The sequence below is a fragment of the Dreissena polymorpha genome, chromosome 6 (assembly GCF_020536995.1).
Source record: "Dreissena polymorpha isolate Duluth1 chromosome 6, UMN_Dpol_1.0, whole genome shotgun sequence".
Taxonomy (NCBI): Eukaryota; Metazoa; Mollusca; class Bivalvia; order Myida; family Dreissenidae; genus Dreissena; species Dreissena polymorpha.
The window spans coordinates 29,789,187-29,803,725 of NC_068360.1; the positions used below are offsets into that span (position 1 = coordinate 29,789,187).

The following is a 14,539-nucleotide window of genomic DNA, read 5'->3' on the forward strand; positions in this document are numbered from 1 at the left end:
TTTGTCCAAGTTTCGTGAATATCCGGCTAAAATGTGCATTCTGGACTGTTAACACGGTTTCTCTATAGCCATATAAGGACAACTGCCCCGCCCCCAGGCAACCATGTTTTGATATGTACCTTAATCATTTGTCAAACTCAGCCGATGAATCATGAGCAAACAAATTATAACAAGTGTTTCATGAAGATTGTACAATTAATGTGACTTGAAATGTTAAAAACTCTTTGTTTAGTTTTACACAGTGACCTTATTTTGGACCTCACGTAACACGGTTTTGAACTTGGCCAATATATAATCAATATTATAATCTCATTTTCTGACCAAATTTCATGAAGATTGCACAATAAATTTTAAGCACTAACGACGAGCGAAGTGCATTATGTTTGGAATTGAATTACATTATGTGCATATGTTTCGTTTATGTTTTACTCAACGAATGAGGACGGAAATGCACAAGTAAATAAATTAAAATTTTCGTACTGAAAAAGCTAAAAACAAGTTATTTTTTAAACAATACGCCTTTTCCAAAACAAGGTGACATTCATTAGATATTACCTCCTTTGAAAAACGTAATTACCCACAATTCATATTCAACTTTCGTTTTTTTTTCTCAGCCATTTTTTTTAAGCATGTGACTGTTGATTATTGATCATGTATACACGTAGAATGTAACTTTTCATAAAATAACGTCTGATAAAATGTACAAACTATATACCAAATCATTCAATCGTTTTGCGTTGCAAGGCTTTATAATTTTTAGATTTTTAAATCGTCAACAGATGCATATAATTGATATTTTAGAACATGGTAAATAATCAGTGTAACTGTTTCCTCGCAAATTCTTTAGCTAAAACGAAACTTTGCGATTCTGAGACATTTTTTTTAATTTGCAAATGTACGGACACGCGAAAATGCCCCTTTAAGAAGCAATTGTTTGAATTATATAAACACATATTCGCATATATAGTAATGCAAAAATATCCATTATCCGTGCATAATGTGCAGTATGATTAGAAGATTTTTCGTTGGAGATTTTGAAACTGGTTAAGTCTTGTTAGTACTTCATTAATGCAACTTACAAAATGAACTGCGTTTCGTTTGCATAACAAGTTTGACATTGCAAAATGCAACAATTTTTCGATTTTTCTTTCGGGATAGTTTGATAATTTTAATATACATATATACATTCATGTGTAATATCTAGTTTTGAGCGACTACATGTATGCTTTCAGATATATGTGGGTTAACAATATAACAGGTTAGCATATTCTCGCATTGCAGTGAAAATTGAGAACACTAAAAGTTAAATATTACCTAAACAACTGTACACACAAGTGAATCCGAATGGGTTCTTAACATATTTTTTTTTAAAAAACGGAATACGAATTCACCGATCTGTCATCACATAAGAACAAGCTCTTTCGGCGATAAAAATACCGCGCAAAGCCATGCTGCGAAAGCGACCGAAAACTTAAACCTTAACCTGTAACGGTAATTATTGTTGCAAATGGTAATTTATTGACCATAATTGTTTTGGGACTTACTAGGGTGTAGAATCCTTTAATATGCCACCAAGTTAAGGATACGAAATAAATAGAAAAAAAAACTACAATAAATATTAAATAAACCGTAAATACCTTCACCATGAGGCTTTTTGAACACAGTCGTATCATCTATTTAACAAATAAAACAGGTAAATAATACATTCTTCAATCTCCTATCTGTTATCTTTTAACATTGATCGGAGTGTATTCAATAAATGCGATCTCAGCACGAGCAGTTATCCGTTTGCAAATGTACATATATATCATATTTATCGAAAAGCTACCGATATAATTAACAGTAAACAGAACTCAAATAGAGCAATAAAACAAGGCCGAACTGTCAAAACATTTCGTCTATATAAATATAACCGACGTTTTACTTATAGACGTCATTGCGAATATTTCAATTAACTTCCTGTATTTGCTTCCGGTCACCTGATCGTGTAATGATTTACGAGCGGAGTGTGGTGAGATTATTTCTTAAAGAACATGGACCACGACGATGACGATTGCTGTGGTGAGTGTACACATTGTTTTGCATCGGAATTTAACATTGAAATACACAGTTTCGGGGTTAATTGGAGGGTGATCAATAATTATTATAATAAATATTTTCTTTTCACGATTAATTACATATATACATGGACATCAATTTCATTGGTTTGGAATCAAACAAACAAGTCCAACAATACGTTTAATCCCGTGGAATCTGATCTTGCATAATAATAATTAGATATTTGTGCTAATTTTATAACGTAAACATTATTAGTTTTATTGAAATGTTAGAGTTTAAAATCGAAAGTACATAAATAAATATAGTGTACGAGTAGTCGAAAACGAAACTGCCGGTAGTTTGACATAATTATAGAAGGTGTTCTAGATCTTATAAATATCGAATAATGTTTTATTAATCAAATGTTTATCCTATGTGATAATGCATCATAAAAGCTTTGTAACCCTCAAGTTCGTTTATTAGCTCCTCAATTATTCAAGGCAATACTTTCGTTTTCGTTTAAGGATATTATGTATGCACATAAAAATAAGCAAACAAGCATGGCTAACAAAAAAGATAACTGAATCGAAATTTCAAATAAAATGTCGGAAAAAAATGTGCACAGAAAATACGAATACGACATATTCCATTTTACCCTAATGCGTATGAATAACAATTCCTGGAATTGAATGCACAAAGTATGCAATTATATTATATAACTATATTATTATATATTATCAGTAATCGAAGTTTTTCACACAGTTTTTATGGAGTGGAGGGAAAGGGCGGGAACAAAATACATGGATTCTGCGTCCTTCTCCTTTTTGGTTATTTTCGCGTCCCCTCATAACAAAAAATGCGAAACTGTTTTTTAATTGAAAAAAAGTATCGGAAACAACATCCAATCTTAAAATAAAACTATGCCTAAAATCCCATGTAAGACCAAGCAATTCCATGGATATAGTAAGTCATAGAAAATATCCACAGACTTGTTGTTGGGTATTCAACTCGCCCCTTTTTAGAACACTACCCTTTCATTTCGCGTAACCTGTTTGATAAACAACATGATTAACACTTGTCTGGTCTTATTCTCCAAATTTCCTACGCCTACGGCGGCAAAGAGGGAGAAAATTCCCCATGACCGACCCCATAGGATGATTCCTGCGGACGCCTCTGATTGCAGGACAACAATAGCAGTGTTACCTTTAAGTGAAATCCCTGTATTTAATGTAAGCATGGGGCATAACAAGTATTTAGTGACAACCATTACAAGATTTTTGAGAAATTTAGGCTTCATATATTGTAGGAACAAACGCAATGAAGCCCGACAGGAACAGGAGATTCAGGAGCTCCGAATAGAAAATGAAAAATTGAAAAGAGAAAAAGATGATGCCTTAACAAGGTAGAACAATCCGCTTCAAGTTTTAGTCGTTGATATTCGTTATATGAAGACTGAAACGAAATATGAGCAGAAATTCCGTATTTTGTTTTATAATTAGTATAACGATAAACGATTAAAGAAGCTAATTTTGTGTTCGTACTTTGTTTTTATTTCGGTTATACGAAAATCGGAATATGAACTAATATGCGTTAATTTTCATGTTTCGTTGTGTCGAAACGAAAAAGGAGAAGACGGTATATCCACGGACCCGATTGGGGGCAATTGTTAATGTTTGTGCGAATAACCAACATAATCTCCCGTAAAATATGTTTACATCGTTCCACAGTTTTTCATTTATACTATACAAGATGGAAAAAATGTGGAACGTTTTATTCTCGACAAAAATCCAAATGACTGAATGTGACATGCATAGTCGATATGTAACGTTTGTTTGTTAATGGTCTAAAACATATTGTGAATAATAAAATATTAATTCCTGCGATACTAGTATTGTTTGATGTTTTAACAAGCGTTTAATATGTAGATTAAGCGAAGTCATGTCTGTAAAACTGAGAGACAACAATCCGAACATCGCCGATCTCAGTGACCTCTTCAGACCTACAAAACTGGCGGAGATGTTTAATGAACTGTACGTCAACCAGTGGACTAGTGCTTTCACCATCTTACAAGACCAGCTGTCCGAAAGAAGCGCTGTCGAATTTTTGCTAGATGTCTTTTTAGTAAGATCATTTTCTTAATGCTTAATAAAATGCAGGCCCTTAATTTAATAATTCAGTTTAAAGTTAGCATTTGCCAGTATAAATGAAATACTCATCTGAAACGCGCTGTGTACAAGGAAATAGTGATATCTCATGTCCTTGTATGTCTGCTTTAGCTCGCCTACGATTTTTGTTCGAGTGAACTGCAGAAGACGTGGCAATTTGTCTGTAAATGGTATATTGACGAGGTTAGTGACACAAGAATTCACTTAAGTTTCCAAACACTAAGGTTTAAAATTAATATTATAATTATTAATTTTGAACAATCTAAGCTCATTTAATCGTGCATATCAGAACGGCGAACAAAGCGCTTATAATAAATATGTGTAAGTTATGTACTTAATTAAAAAAAATATATAAAAGGTTGCAAGTACTATTTATTATTCAACATGAATATTTAAACTAGTAATATAACGTGATTTGATAATTTGTGTAGTAAATGCGCTATGGTTTGTTTTCCAGGATACTAACACGCAGTTACGGAAACAATTAAAAGATGCAAGGAAAGCAAAAGTCTTGCTCCTTTCTGAGGAGGTCGCCAGAGTAAGTAATGCTAGAGTAACCAGAGATGTGTTTGTCAGAAACACAATGCCCCCTATTGCGCCGCTTTGAAACTATAAATTTGACCTTTGACCTTAAAGGATGACCTTGACCTTTCACCACTCAAAATGTGCAGGTCCATGAGATACACAGGCATGCCAAATATCAAGTTGCTATCTTCAATATTGCAAAAGTTATTGCAAACTTTAACCTTGGTTAAAGTTTTGGGACACACACATACAATGACTGACTGACACAATGACAGACAGACAGGCCAAAAACAATATACCCACGATTTTTCGATCCGGGGGCATAAAACAAGTCAGATAGTCATTTCAGCAATTAAAAAGTAAACCTGAATTCAGACAGTGATTTTGAATAATGCTAACGTAAACCAAAAGACCCAGACAAATATGAATTGTATAAGTTTACGTTTAAATGAACATGCAATATCCACCTATATTGCCAACAAATACCAGTATATAAACCCTCCGATACGAGAAACTAAACATTTTGAAGGTGTTCCTGAGGCATATCTACAACGTTTGCAGCGATGAAAAGGTGAAAGGCTTGCTATCTGGACCATTTGTGAATGGTTACATTTTGGAAAGCGTGAACATTGCACTACTCATGTGTGCCTGCGATCCACCAGTTCTGGTGGCATGTCCTGGTTTAGAAGGCTGGCCTGTCTATTCGAACAACTTTACTGGTATGTTCACACTTGCAACGACGAAGCGATATGTTGTTCATAACGGGTAGTTATAATGATAATCCAACCCAATACCGCTAACAGTCTACAAATGATACAATTTTAAGGTTGAGTTTTCCAATTATTTACGCAAACGCTAATAGTATGGCATAGTAATTCGATGAATGGAATCATGAATCTGAGTATTCAGCCATAGCTTTCTGAATGACCAAGCGTTTTGTCAATCACATATACTTTGCCGTCAAAGGAATTTTGAACCCGATATATTACTTACATGTGTGTCCAGCTCAAATAACGGACTGTACTTAATGTAAGTACATGTATATAATAGTTTATGTTTTTAATGATCTAAATCGAACGAAATATCTTAAAATCTTCTTAACCAATAACGTTGACCGTTGCAGAAGTACAAGGGAAACTAAACACTCCTGAACGAACTGAAGCTCGCTTTGTCGACAAGCGTCATTCTCATAACGTTGACGTGCTTGTTCATTCTAACAACGGCGAGTTAAGTAATTCGGCAATTGATGTTAAAGACGTTGAACTCAAAGACATTTCAGAATCTAGAACAACAAGCGCAGACATGAATCCTGTTATTTTGATTGGCCGCGAATCTAAATCTGGAGGATCATTTGACTCAGACACGGAAAGGAATTCTATAGTTAAGGCCAAGTCGTTAATTCAGACGACTTACTACGGTTCCATGAACAACGCAACAGAAGGTTCGGCTTGCCTAGGTAACCTGAATGATGCAGTTACAGCACATGAAATGGCTTCAATAAATAGTGCAAACATGAAGGCCGAAAAGTTTGGCTTTGGTGCACCGAAAATGAATGCTAATGTCATTACAAACCAACCTTCAAAAAGTGTGGAAAATGCTGCATTTGACAGGGGTCTCTACAGGGACTACACTACCAAAGGACCGCGCGTGGAGTTCTTCGTATGGCCAGTGTTGTACCTACACGTCGGAGGGCCCCTTCTTGCCAAAGGAATTGCTCAGGGAACAAAATGGGGAATTAAAACGGACGCAAGCTCGATGTGGTCGTGGAGGATCCTTGTTCCAGAGGCAAACGTCTCTGTTACGAATGTTAATATCCGAGTAGCAGAAGAAAGGTCAACTGGAGATATTGGAGCCAGATTATCAGCAGTTGGAAATATTGAAGCCCGATTACTTGATGCTTCTTCTAGTGATATAGAAACCCGATTAACCCTAACAAATGCACCCTTTAATGTTGAATCCCGAGGATCAGAAGCAGTCATGTCAAAAGGAGAAATTGAAGACAGATTACGAGACGCTACGTCATCAGCTGAAACCATGGATTCTCAAGTACCAGACGCACATTGTCCAATGGAGGATTCTGTTTCACGAATATCAGAAGCTAGAGTTGGGGACAATGAAGACGATGTAGAACAGACGAACGACTTATGTGGGACTATTAAAACCCAAGCATCGGATTCGGATGAACAGCCGGTAGACAATGAAGATATGAGCACCAACTTTTAGCATGTAGCAAACATGTACATTGATTTAATTTAAATGTTATTTAATTAATTCATTGTGATAACAAAACAATTTTTAATCAGATAAAATACATACAATTGTTTAATATACCATAATATGCATTGTATACGCTCCCACAAACATCCTACCAATTATATCATATTAACCAAACGAATCCTAACAATTGCAATCGACCTTCTATTTACAAAGGAAAAAAGTGTGTCCGTGGATGTAAGTTAACTCCTAATGCAAATATATAGGATATTCAGTAGGTTTTTATGCTCCCCCCAAATTTTTTTTTTGGGGGGGGGGAGCATATAGTCGCCGCTTCGTCTGTCCGTCCGTGTGTCCGTGTGTCCGTGTGTCCGTCCGTCCGTGCACAATTTTTTTCCGGGCTATTTCTCAGCAACTTATGACCGGAATTCAATGAAACTTTATGAGAAGCTTCACTACCAAAAGGAGATGTGCATATTATCAGCCGGTTCTGGTCGGATGATTTTTCACAGAGTTATGGCCCTTTGAAATTTTCCATTAACTGTACATGTGGTGCAATTCTTGTCCGGGCTATTTCTCAGCAACTAATGACCGGAAGTCAATGATACTTTATGGGAAGCTTCACTACCAAAAGGAGATGTGCATATTATCAGCCAGTTCTGGTCGAATGATTTTTCACAGAGATATGGCCCTTTGAAATTTTCAAATAACTGTACATATAGTGCAATTCTTGTCCGGGCTATTTTTCAGCAACTAATGACTGGAATTCAATGAAACTTTATGGAAAGCTTCACTACTAAGAGTAGATGTGCATATTTTCAGCCGGTTCTCGTCGGATGATTTTTCACAGAGTTATGGCCCTTTGAAATTTTCCATTGTACATATAGAGCAATTCTTGTCCGAGCTATTTCTCAGCAACTTATTACGGGAATTCAATGAAACTTTATGAGAAGCTTCACTACCAACAGGAGATGTGCATATTATCAGCCGGTTATGGTCGGATGATTTTTCATAGAGTTATGGCCCTTTGAAACTTTCTATAAACTGTACATATAGTGCAATTCTTGTCCGGGCTATTTCTCCCCAACTACTGACTGGAATTCAATGAAGCTTTATGGGAAGCTTAAGTACCTTGAGGAGATGCGCATGTTATTTGTGGGTTCTGGTTAGATGATTTATTTAGAGAGTTATGGCCCTTTGAACTTTTTAAGTTGCTAAACCATCCATCGTATTATTTTGTCCAAAGTAATGCCCCTCAAGACGTTTCCTTTTATCTGAATATATAGTGCAATATTGTGACAAAAAAAACCTTTGGGGAGCATCACCCGTCTCCGACGGTTTCTTGTTAATTTTCATTCAATATTAATTTGAGTTAAAACTATAACTATTTCATTTTAATTCATATTGGACTTGTTTCTATGAACGCGATTGTGCCACATGAAATAGTATATGTACACACATGCCCAATCCTACCAACGACATGTTATCTTCAAAACTCATTTGCTTTCAGTGTTTTGTTTATGTATTCAGCGATATATGTGCAATTATTTCATTGTATTTTAATTATATGCCTGTCATCATATTTAAAACAAATGTATTAAAATGTGCATTCCTTGTTGTCATGCCTATACAATTATCTGCGAATGTACTAACAAAAGTGATTACCGATACTTTGGTAATTGAGAGATAATAGTAAATCGTTAAACTGTTTAAAATCGAATATTTGATCACAATAGATTCACAAGACAAATGTGTACAGCACAAATGCTAAAACGAGAATTAAGCAAACATGTCTTGTGTGAGCACTTGGAAGCTCAATGGGTCCTTCCGCGCATGATGCTGCATTTCTTGGTTTAAACCGATTTATTTTAGCTCGATTGAAAAGAAAGCCTAAAGCTTAGTTGAAACGCTCTCAGTTCGTTTCCTGGGACTAGAACCAGTACTTGGTAACTAAGGAACGGACACACAGGCTGCAGTTCTTGAGGGCCCGAAGTGTGTCCAAGCTGTCTTCCATTACTAGGCGCATGACTGTTGGACGAAGTTAAAACGATGCAGCTGCAATTTTCAGCTATTTAGCGTTGAATGAATGATATTTATTCGTGTGTGGTCTTGCGCTGTGAAGGAAACCCGAGTATCCGGAGGAAACCCTACATGTCCGAAATAATTACCACAACATTAAGTTCACCAGCGCCGCGAGCGGGAGTTGAACAATTTTCGCCTAAGTGAGAAGCGCGTCTACCGACAAGTGCGCTACTGAGACAGCATGGAATACACGTGTACATGTTTAACATTCACACTACTTTATTAAATATATATATTATACGCCATAGTCCGATTTCTGGATTTTGAAAACCTGATCACTTGACTGGAATCAAATTGTAAATGGATTGGCTTTAAAACAAGTATAAATAAACTTAACCGTTACAAATTGTTTACTTGCTTTTTACAGATCTAAAGTCGTAGGGTTTGTTCTGAGTTAATGAAAAATTGATACATTCAATATCTTGAAAAGCATGTGACTGGTTGAATATTATAAATTACATCCGTGTTATTATTAGCATATAGCTCTTATAATCTCACTCATATAATAACATAAGTGGGATCAGCTTTATAAGAACACTATTTGTCGAGCAACGCATAGAAATCAGCTGGAAAGGCGAAAAAAACACACTTAAAGCACGGCGTGTTTGCTTGCCACGCTTTCTGAATAGTCTGTCCATAGGGCGTTGCTCATTGTCTACAATATCTTGTTTGGTCCAAAAAAGACCATGCAAATGATTTGTATGCATTCAATGCTAAAAAATGCAAGTTTTTAACAGTTTTATCATGTGACTCGAAGATAAATAAAAATTGGTAAATTAAGTGCATTGTGCTTCAGATATGTGCAGTACTTTCGCTTTCGTTAAAAACAATAACCATCCAGTGTTTAAGATTAAAGTATTTCCTGTTTCATAAAACTCAATATAATATTTTATATTATAATTTTAAATATTACAATATCTTTAAACGGCCCAATAAACGGTGCTCAATCTTATATACCACACACGCAAGTACATTTAAATTCTTGCACGAAGTTTTGAATTGTATGTTCTTTTTTAATGTTCAAACATTTTCTTTGAAACTGTGCGTTTTATTTTATTGTATATACAAATTACAAAGCAACATTTATTCGTCTACATGTACAGCCTTAATGGGAGCTTATTATAATTGTATGCTTTGTAAAACAATATGGACGTTGCTGTTTCGCTTACGTGAATGCTATCGATAGGTTTTTAGGAACTTAACTAAGACAAAATGCACTGCACTGCTGAATAACGACCATCACATCTATTAACTGTTATTCTATTGCGCTCTATGGTGTATTGCAGCATTTTCTTGTTTCGTGTTGTTTTGCGCGTTTTTATCGACAGTTTTTACGCGTGCAAAACCATGCATGGTAATAAGTGTTTTTTGGCGATGTTCCTGAAGATCCAATATTCATGAATATTTCAGCATATTCCACAAAACAGACCTCGAGAATGGAAACGAGGCAGCTAAAGCTCGGATCCTTTAATAAGACAATGACCGACAGGAATTAATAAAGAGAATCAATAAACTTTGTTTATCAATATCCGCACGAAAATGGTTAAGCGCGAAATGGTCTTGCTCCAAAATAGGAAGCCCTTTAAACGAGCAAATTATACCAACAAATTCGACACACCAGTAGATTCATGTGAGTCGCGTTAATGTGTCTTATCTATAAGTGAAAACAATATTTTGTAACTGCTGCTTAATAACAAACTCAAACACGTGTTTTCATTGATTGAATTTATTGATTTATCTCACAATAAAACGTTTTGTCCTGATGTTGTTCCGGTGAGCATCCCTGTGATCTCTGAACCACAGGAGCCAACATTGAACAACTAATAAGGCGTTTCATCAACACATTAAACAAAATGACTCCGATATCACATTTTAGCAAAAAAAAAGAAGAAACATAATGAACAAACAGCACTGACACAATGATTATTGAATGTCTAATTAAATACACTTTTACATCAATTAATGTAGAAATATGTTCATCCATTTATGTTTAAGAATATATTAAAAACCAACCTCATGCGTTTTACGTTAAGGATGAACACGTTTGGTTATCATCATACATAGTATATAATCATGATAAAACCTGAAATAAATAAAAATAGCAGTCTAGTTGGTCATCTTAAAAAACAATATGCAAAACGCCACAATAATGGGAGAAAACGTTTCGTAATGAATTATGAGTAGTAAATAATAAGGCCAAAACCTGAGAGTGATATATCAATTCATCCAGTTTGTTTTTATAACAGAAACAATATGCGATATGACTGAAGAATAAGCAGAATGTTTTTTTCTCAAAGACTTGTAAATTCTAGACATGTCCCGTTCAACCTATTCCTTTATAATTACCAGTTTATCCAAACTTCACCTTATCACCATTCACACCGACCATGACAGGTCCTTTTACACAATGTTTGGGCTTTTCAGATCTGCTCATAACATCACACTTGGCAACTTGATATTGCGCACTGGACCTGTTCGTCTTTTCATGGAATCAGAGGTTGCAATTAGCCCACAGCACTGTAGACATCTAGATAGCAGTCAAAGCATTGTCATCCTGCAAGATAAAATTGAAGATGCTTTGGGAATGAATAAAATAATGCTTATCATGAAAAGCATAAATTAATGGCCTATTTAACATTAATCCGTCCTTTGCCTCAACCACAAAATCTTGGCTATTACCCAATTATATTTCTAAGTATTGCCGAGTTAACTGTGAATTTTGAAGTGACCATCATCGGCAGATATTAATTCAATACTTTTATCAGTCTTGCAGTAGTCAGCTGAGCGAAAAGATGGCAGATAATGCCAAAAGATGTTATGGTGGTCCAATTAATCCTTAAACTATGCCATTACCAAACACATTAATACAGAGTTCAATGGTAATACAATATTTATGTTTAATGGTAACTTACTATTTTTAGTTGGCCTAAAATTTCCTGAAATCTGACATCTGATGGCATTTCTAAGGCATGGCCTACTTTTATGTTATAATGGTTGCAAATACATTTTAAAAAAATTCTGGAGGGGATGTCATCCTCCGGGATGCTTGACGACCCTGTAATTAGGTCAAAAGGTCAATGAGTGTATTTTGCTTTAACAATTGAGGTAACATTGCCAAAATTGTGAAATATCAGATACTATTACTGAATTAACTCCTGAACTGACTTATATTTGATATCCTACCGTAACCCAAATTCGACGACACCTAAATTCGACGATGGTTTGTTTTTATCGCGTCATCGGAATTCACGCGCGATTTAAAAGGTGAAGGTCGTTTCTGTTTTTCCCATGGTCTACTTCCGCTTTACGCTCCCGATTATTTCCAAAAATAATGGAGATTAGACAGGTAATTCTTATATTTTTCAACGAATTCGCTTTGATAATTACTTTTCTTCACATCTGACAATATAATGCCTACATATGTACCCGTTTTCTTACTGAAATGGTTCGTAGTACACTGCATCGTCTGCCATTGATAGTAAAGATAGTAAAAATCACGTGCTATGACGTCACTCGCTCAACACTTGGAAAAATACGGAAGCGCATAATTGACTAATTAATTCAGAGTACCAAGCTCATAATTTGCAATTAAGGGCATTCTGGTTATCAGTTTTTTTTAATTGTTTTCAGAAAACTGATACAAAAACAGGCCCATATCGAAGTTGCTATGACCAGGCAGATTTAAAATTGGCTTATGATGCAGTGATGATAAATCACATGTCTGTGCAGAGAGCTGCCACTACTTATGGTGTACCAGTTACTACACTAAAAGATATGGTCCATGGTAACATCCCACTAGATAATGTGCAGTCAGGCCGCACCCAGTTATTCTCAAAAGATCAAGAAACCATGTTGGCCCGGCATATAAATTCCATGGCAGAGGTCGGGTATGGATATTCACAAACAGAAGCTATCAACCTGGCATCAGACTATGCGGTCCACCTTGGCCTCAGAGATAAGGATCACCCTCTCACACTCAGATGGCTATACAAATTCCTGAGCAGATTTCCTGAATTGTCTGTCAAAAAGCCTCGCATTCTTGAGTCTGCCCGTGCCAGATGTGCCACCAGAGGTGCAATTTCAAATTACGAGTGAAAATGATTTGCTGAGTCGGCCGGAAGCAATTTTCAATGTTGATAAGAAAGGCCTATCAGTCGACCACAAACCCCCAAAAATTATCACTGGTGCTGTATACAAGGCCAAGGCAATAACATCTGGAAGGTCTCAAACAGTAACCTTGATTGGAGGAGCCAATGCCATGGGTAATCAGGTACCACCATTTTTTGTCTTTCCCGGCAAGCGAATGTTACCTGAATGACTGCAAGGTGCTTCCACTGGAGCTACAGGTGTTGTTTCCGAAACGGGTTGGTCAAACACTGATATCTTCAGTCAGTACATGAGGGAGCATTTAGTGAAATATTTGCCACCCCACAATGCCAAATCCCCCGTGCTTGTCCTCTATGATGGTCATAAAAGCCACATATCACTGCCACTGATTCAATGGGCCAAAGAAAACCATATAATTCTCTTTGTCTTGCCTACACATTGCAGCCACTTGCTCCAGCCATTAGACATTAGTTGTTTTGGCCCATTTGAAGTTTTCCGGAACTCAAAATGCCATGGCTACATGCGAAAATCTGGCGGAAGAGTCATAAACCGGTATGATGTGTGTAGATTGGCATGCACGGTACATTTAAACACTCTGACACCATCCAATGTTCAAGCAGCCTTCAAGAAGAGTGGAGTATATCCTCTGAACCCGGATGTTGTGTCAGACCATGACATTGCCCCATCACTGAGCTTTCCAGCTGCCAATGAAAGTGAAAACAGCAAAACCAAACAGCCTGAAACCAAAGTTGTAAACACTAACACTGAGGCAGCAAACACATTTCTGAACAACAGAGGTGGAAGCATTTTGGAAAATGTTAAGGTTGCTAAAACTAGAAACACCATCAGCAAAGTTGTAGGGAAAAAGGCAATCACTAATGAGGGTGTAATAACAAAAATACAAAATCATATTCAATCACAGTCCACATCTATGAAGAGAAAATTTATTCCGCAATTTAAAGACCACCAAACACACCAGAAAGAAACCTCTAGAATCAATAACACAAAAGGGAAACAGCCACAAGCTCAACACAAAAAAGTGAAGACAATCACTGCCGTGGATTTAGATGATGATATTGAATCTGAAGAAGAAAAGTGTTGTGTATGTAGAAAATTCTACCCTGAAAAATCAGATTATGATCACATAAAGATAGTTCAGTGGGGACAATGTGACACTTGCAACAAGTGGGTCCACTTGAAATTCTGCACAAGAGTGAAAGTAATCAGACGTGGTGATAGTTTTCTCTGTCCCACATGTTGCAAAGCAGAAGAGTAATCAATAACTATTAAACACCTTCCTGTAAATAAGTTCAATTTAGTTCAAGTTATCAACTTTTGACTCTTACTGTTCATGTTATTGAAAATGGCTGTATAGCCCACCATATATTGACCTCTATTAATATTAGAGA

General features: G+C 36.1%; 1 protein-coding gene across 1 annotated transcript; it reads left to right on the plus strand.

The window, feature by feature from the left end:
• Positions 1-1,839: 1,839 nt before the first annotated feature.
• LOC127836392 (uncharacterized) lies at positions 1,840-7,130 on the plus strand. Its single transcript, XM_052363002.1, has 7 exons — positions 1,840-2,061; positions 3,344-3,439; positions 3,963-4,158; positions 4,314-4,385; positions 4,660-4,740; positions 5,257-5,446; positions 5,851-7,130. The coding sequence occupies exons 3-7, from the start codon at positions 3,976-3,978 to the stop codon at positions 6,948-6,950; spliced, it is 1,626 nt and encodes a 541-aa protein (XP_052218962.1). The 5' UTR covers positions 1,840-2,061; positions 3,344-3,439; positions 3,963-3,975; the 3' UTR covers positions 6,951-7,130.
• Positions 7,131-14,539: the final 7,409 nt, after the last annotated feature.

Excerpts from the sequence above, each read along its gene's own strand:
- LOC127836392 (XM_052363002.1), top strand. The coding sequence starts at position 3,976 with ATGTCTGTAAAACTGAGAGACAACAATCCGAACATCGCCGATCTCAGT. Across the intron at positions 4,386-4,659 it reads GTAAATGGTATATTGACGAG|GATACTAACACGCAGTTACG; the intron begins GTTAGTGACACA and ends TTTGTTTTCCAG. Across the intron at positions 5,447-5,850 it reads CTATTCGAACAACTTTACTG|AAGTACAAGGGAAACTAAAC; the intron begins GTATGTTCACAC and ends TGACCGTTGCAG.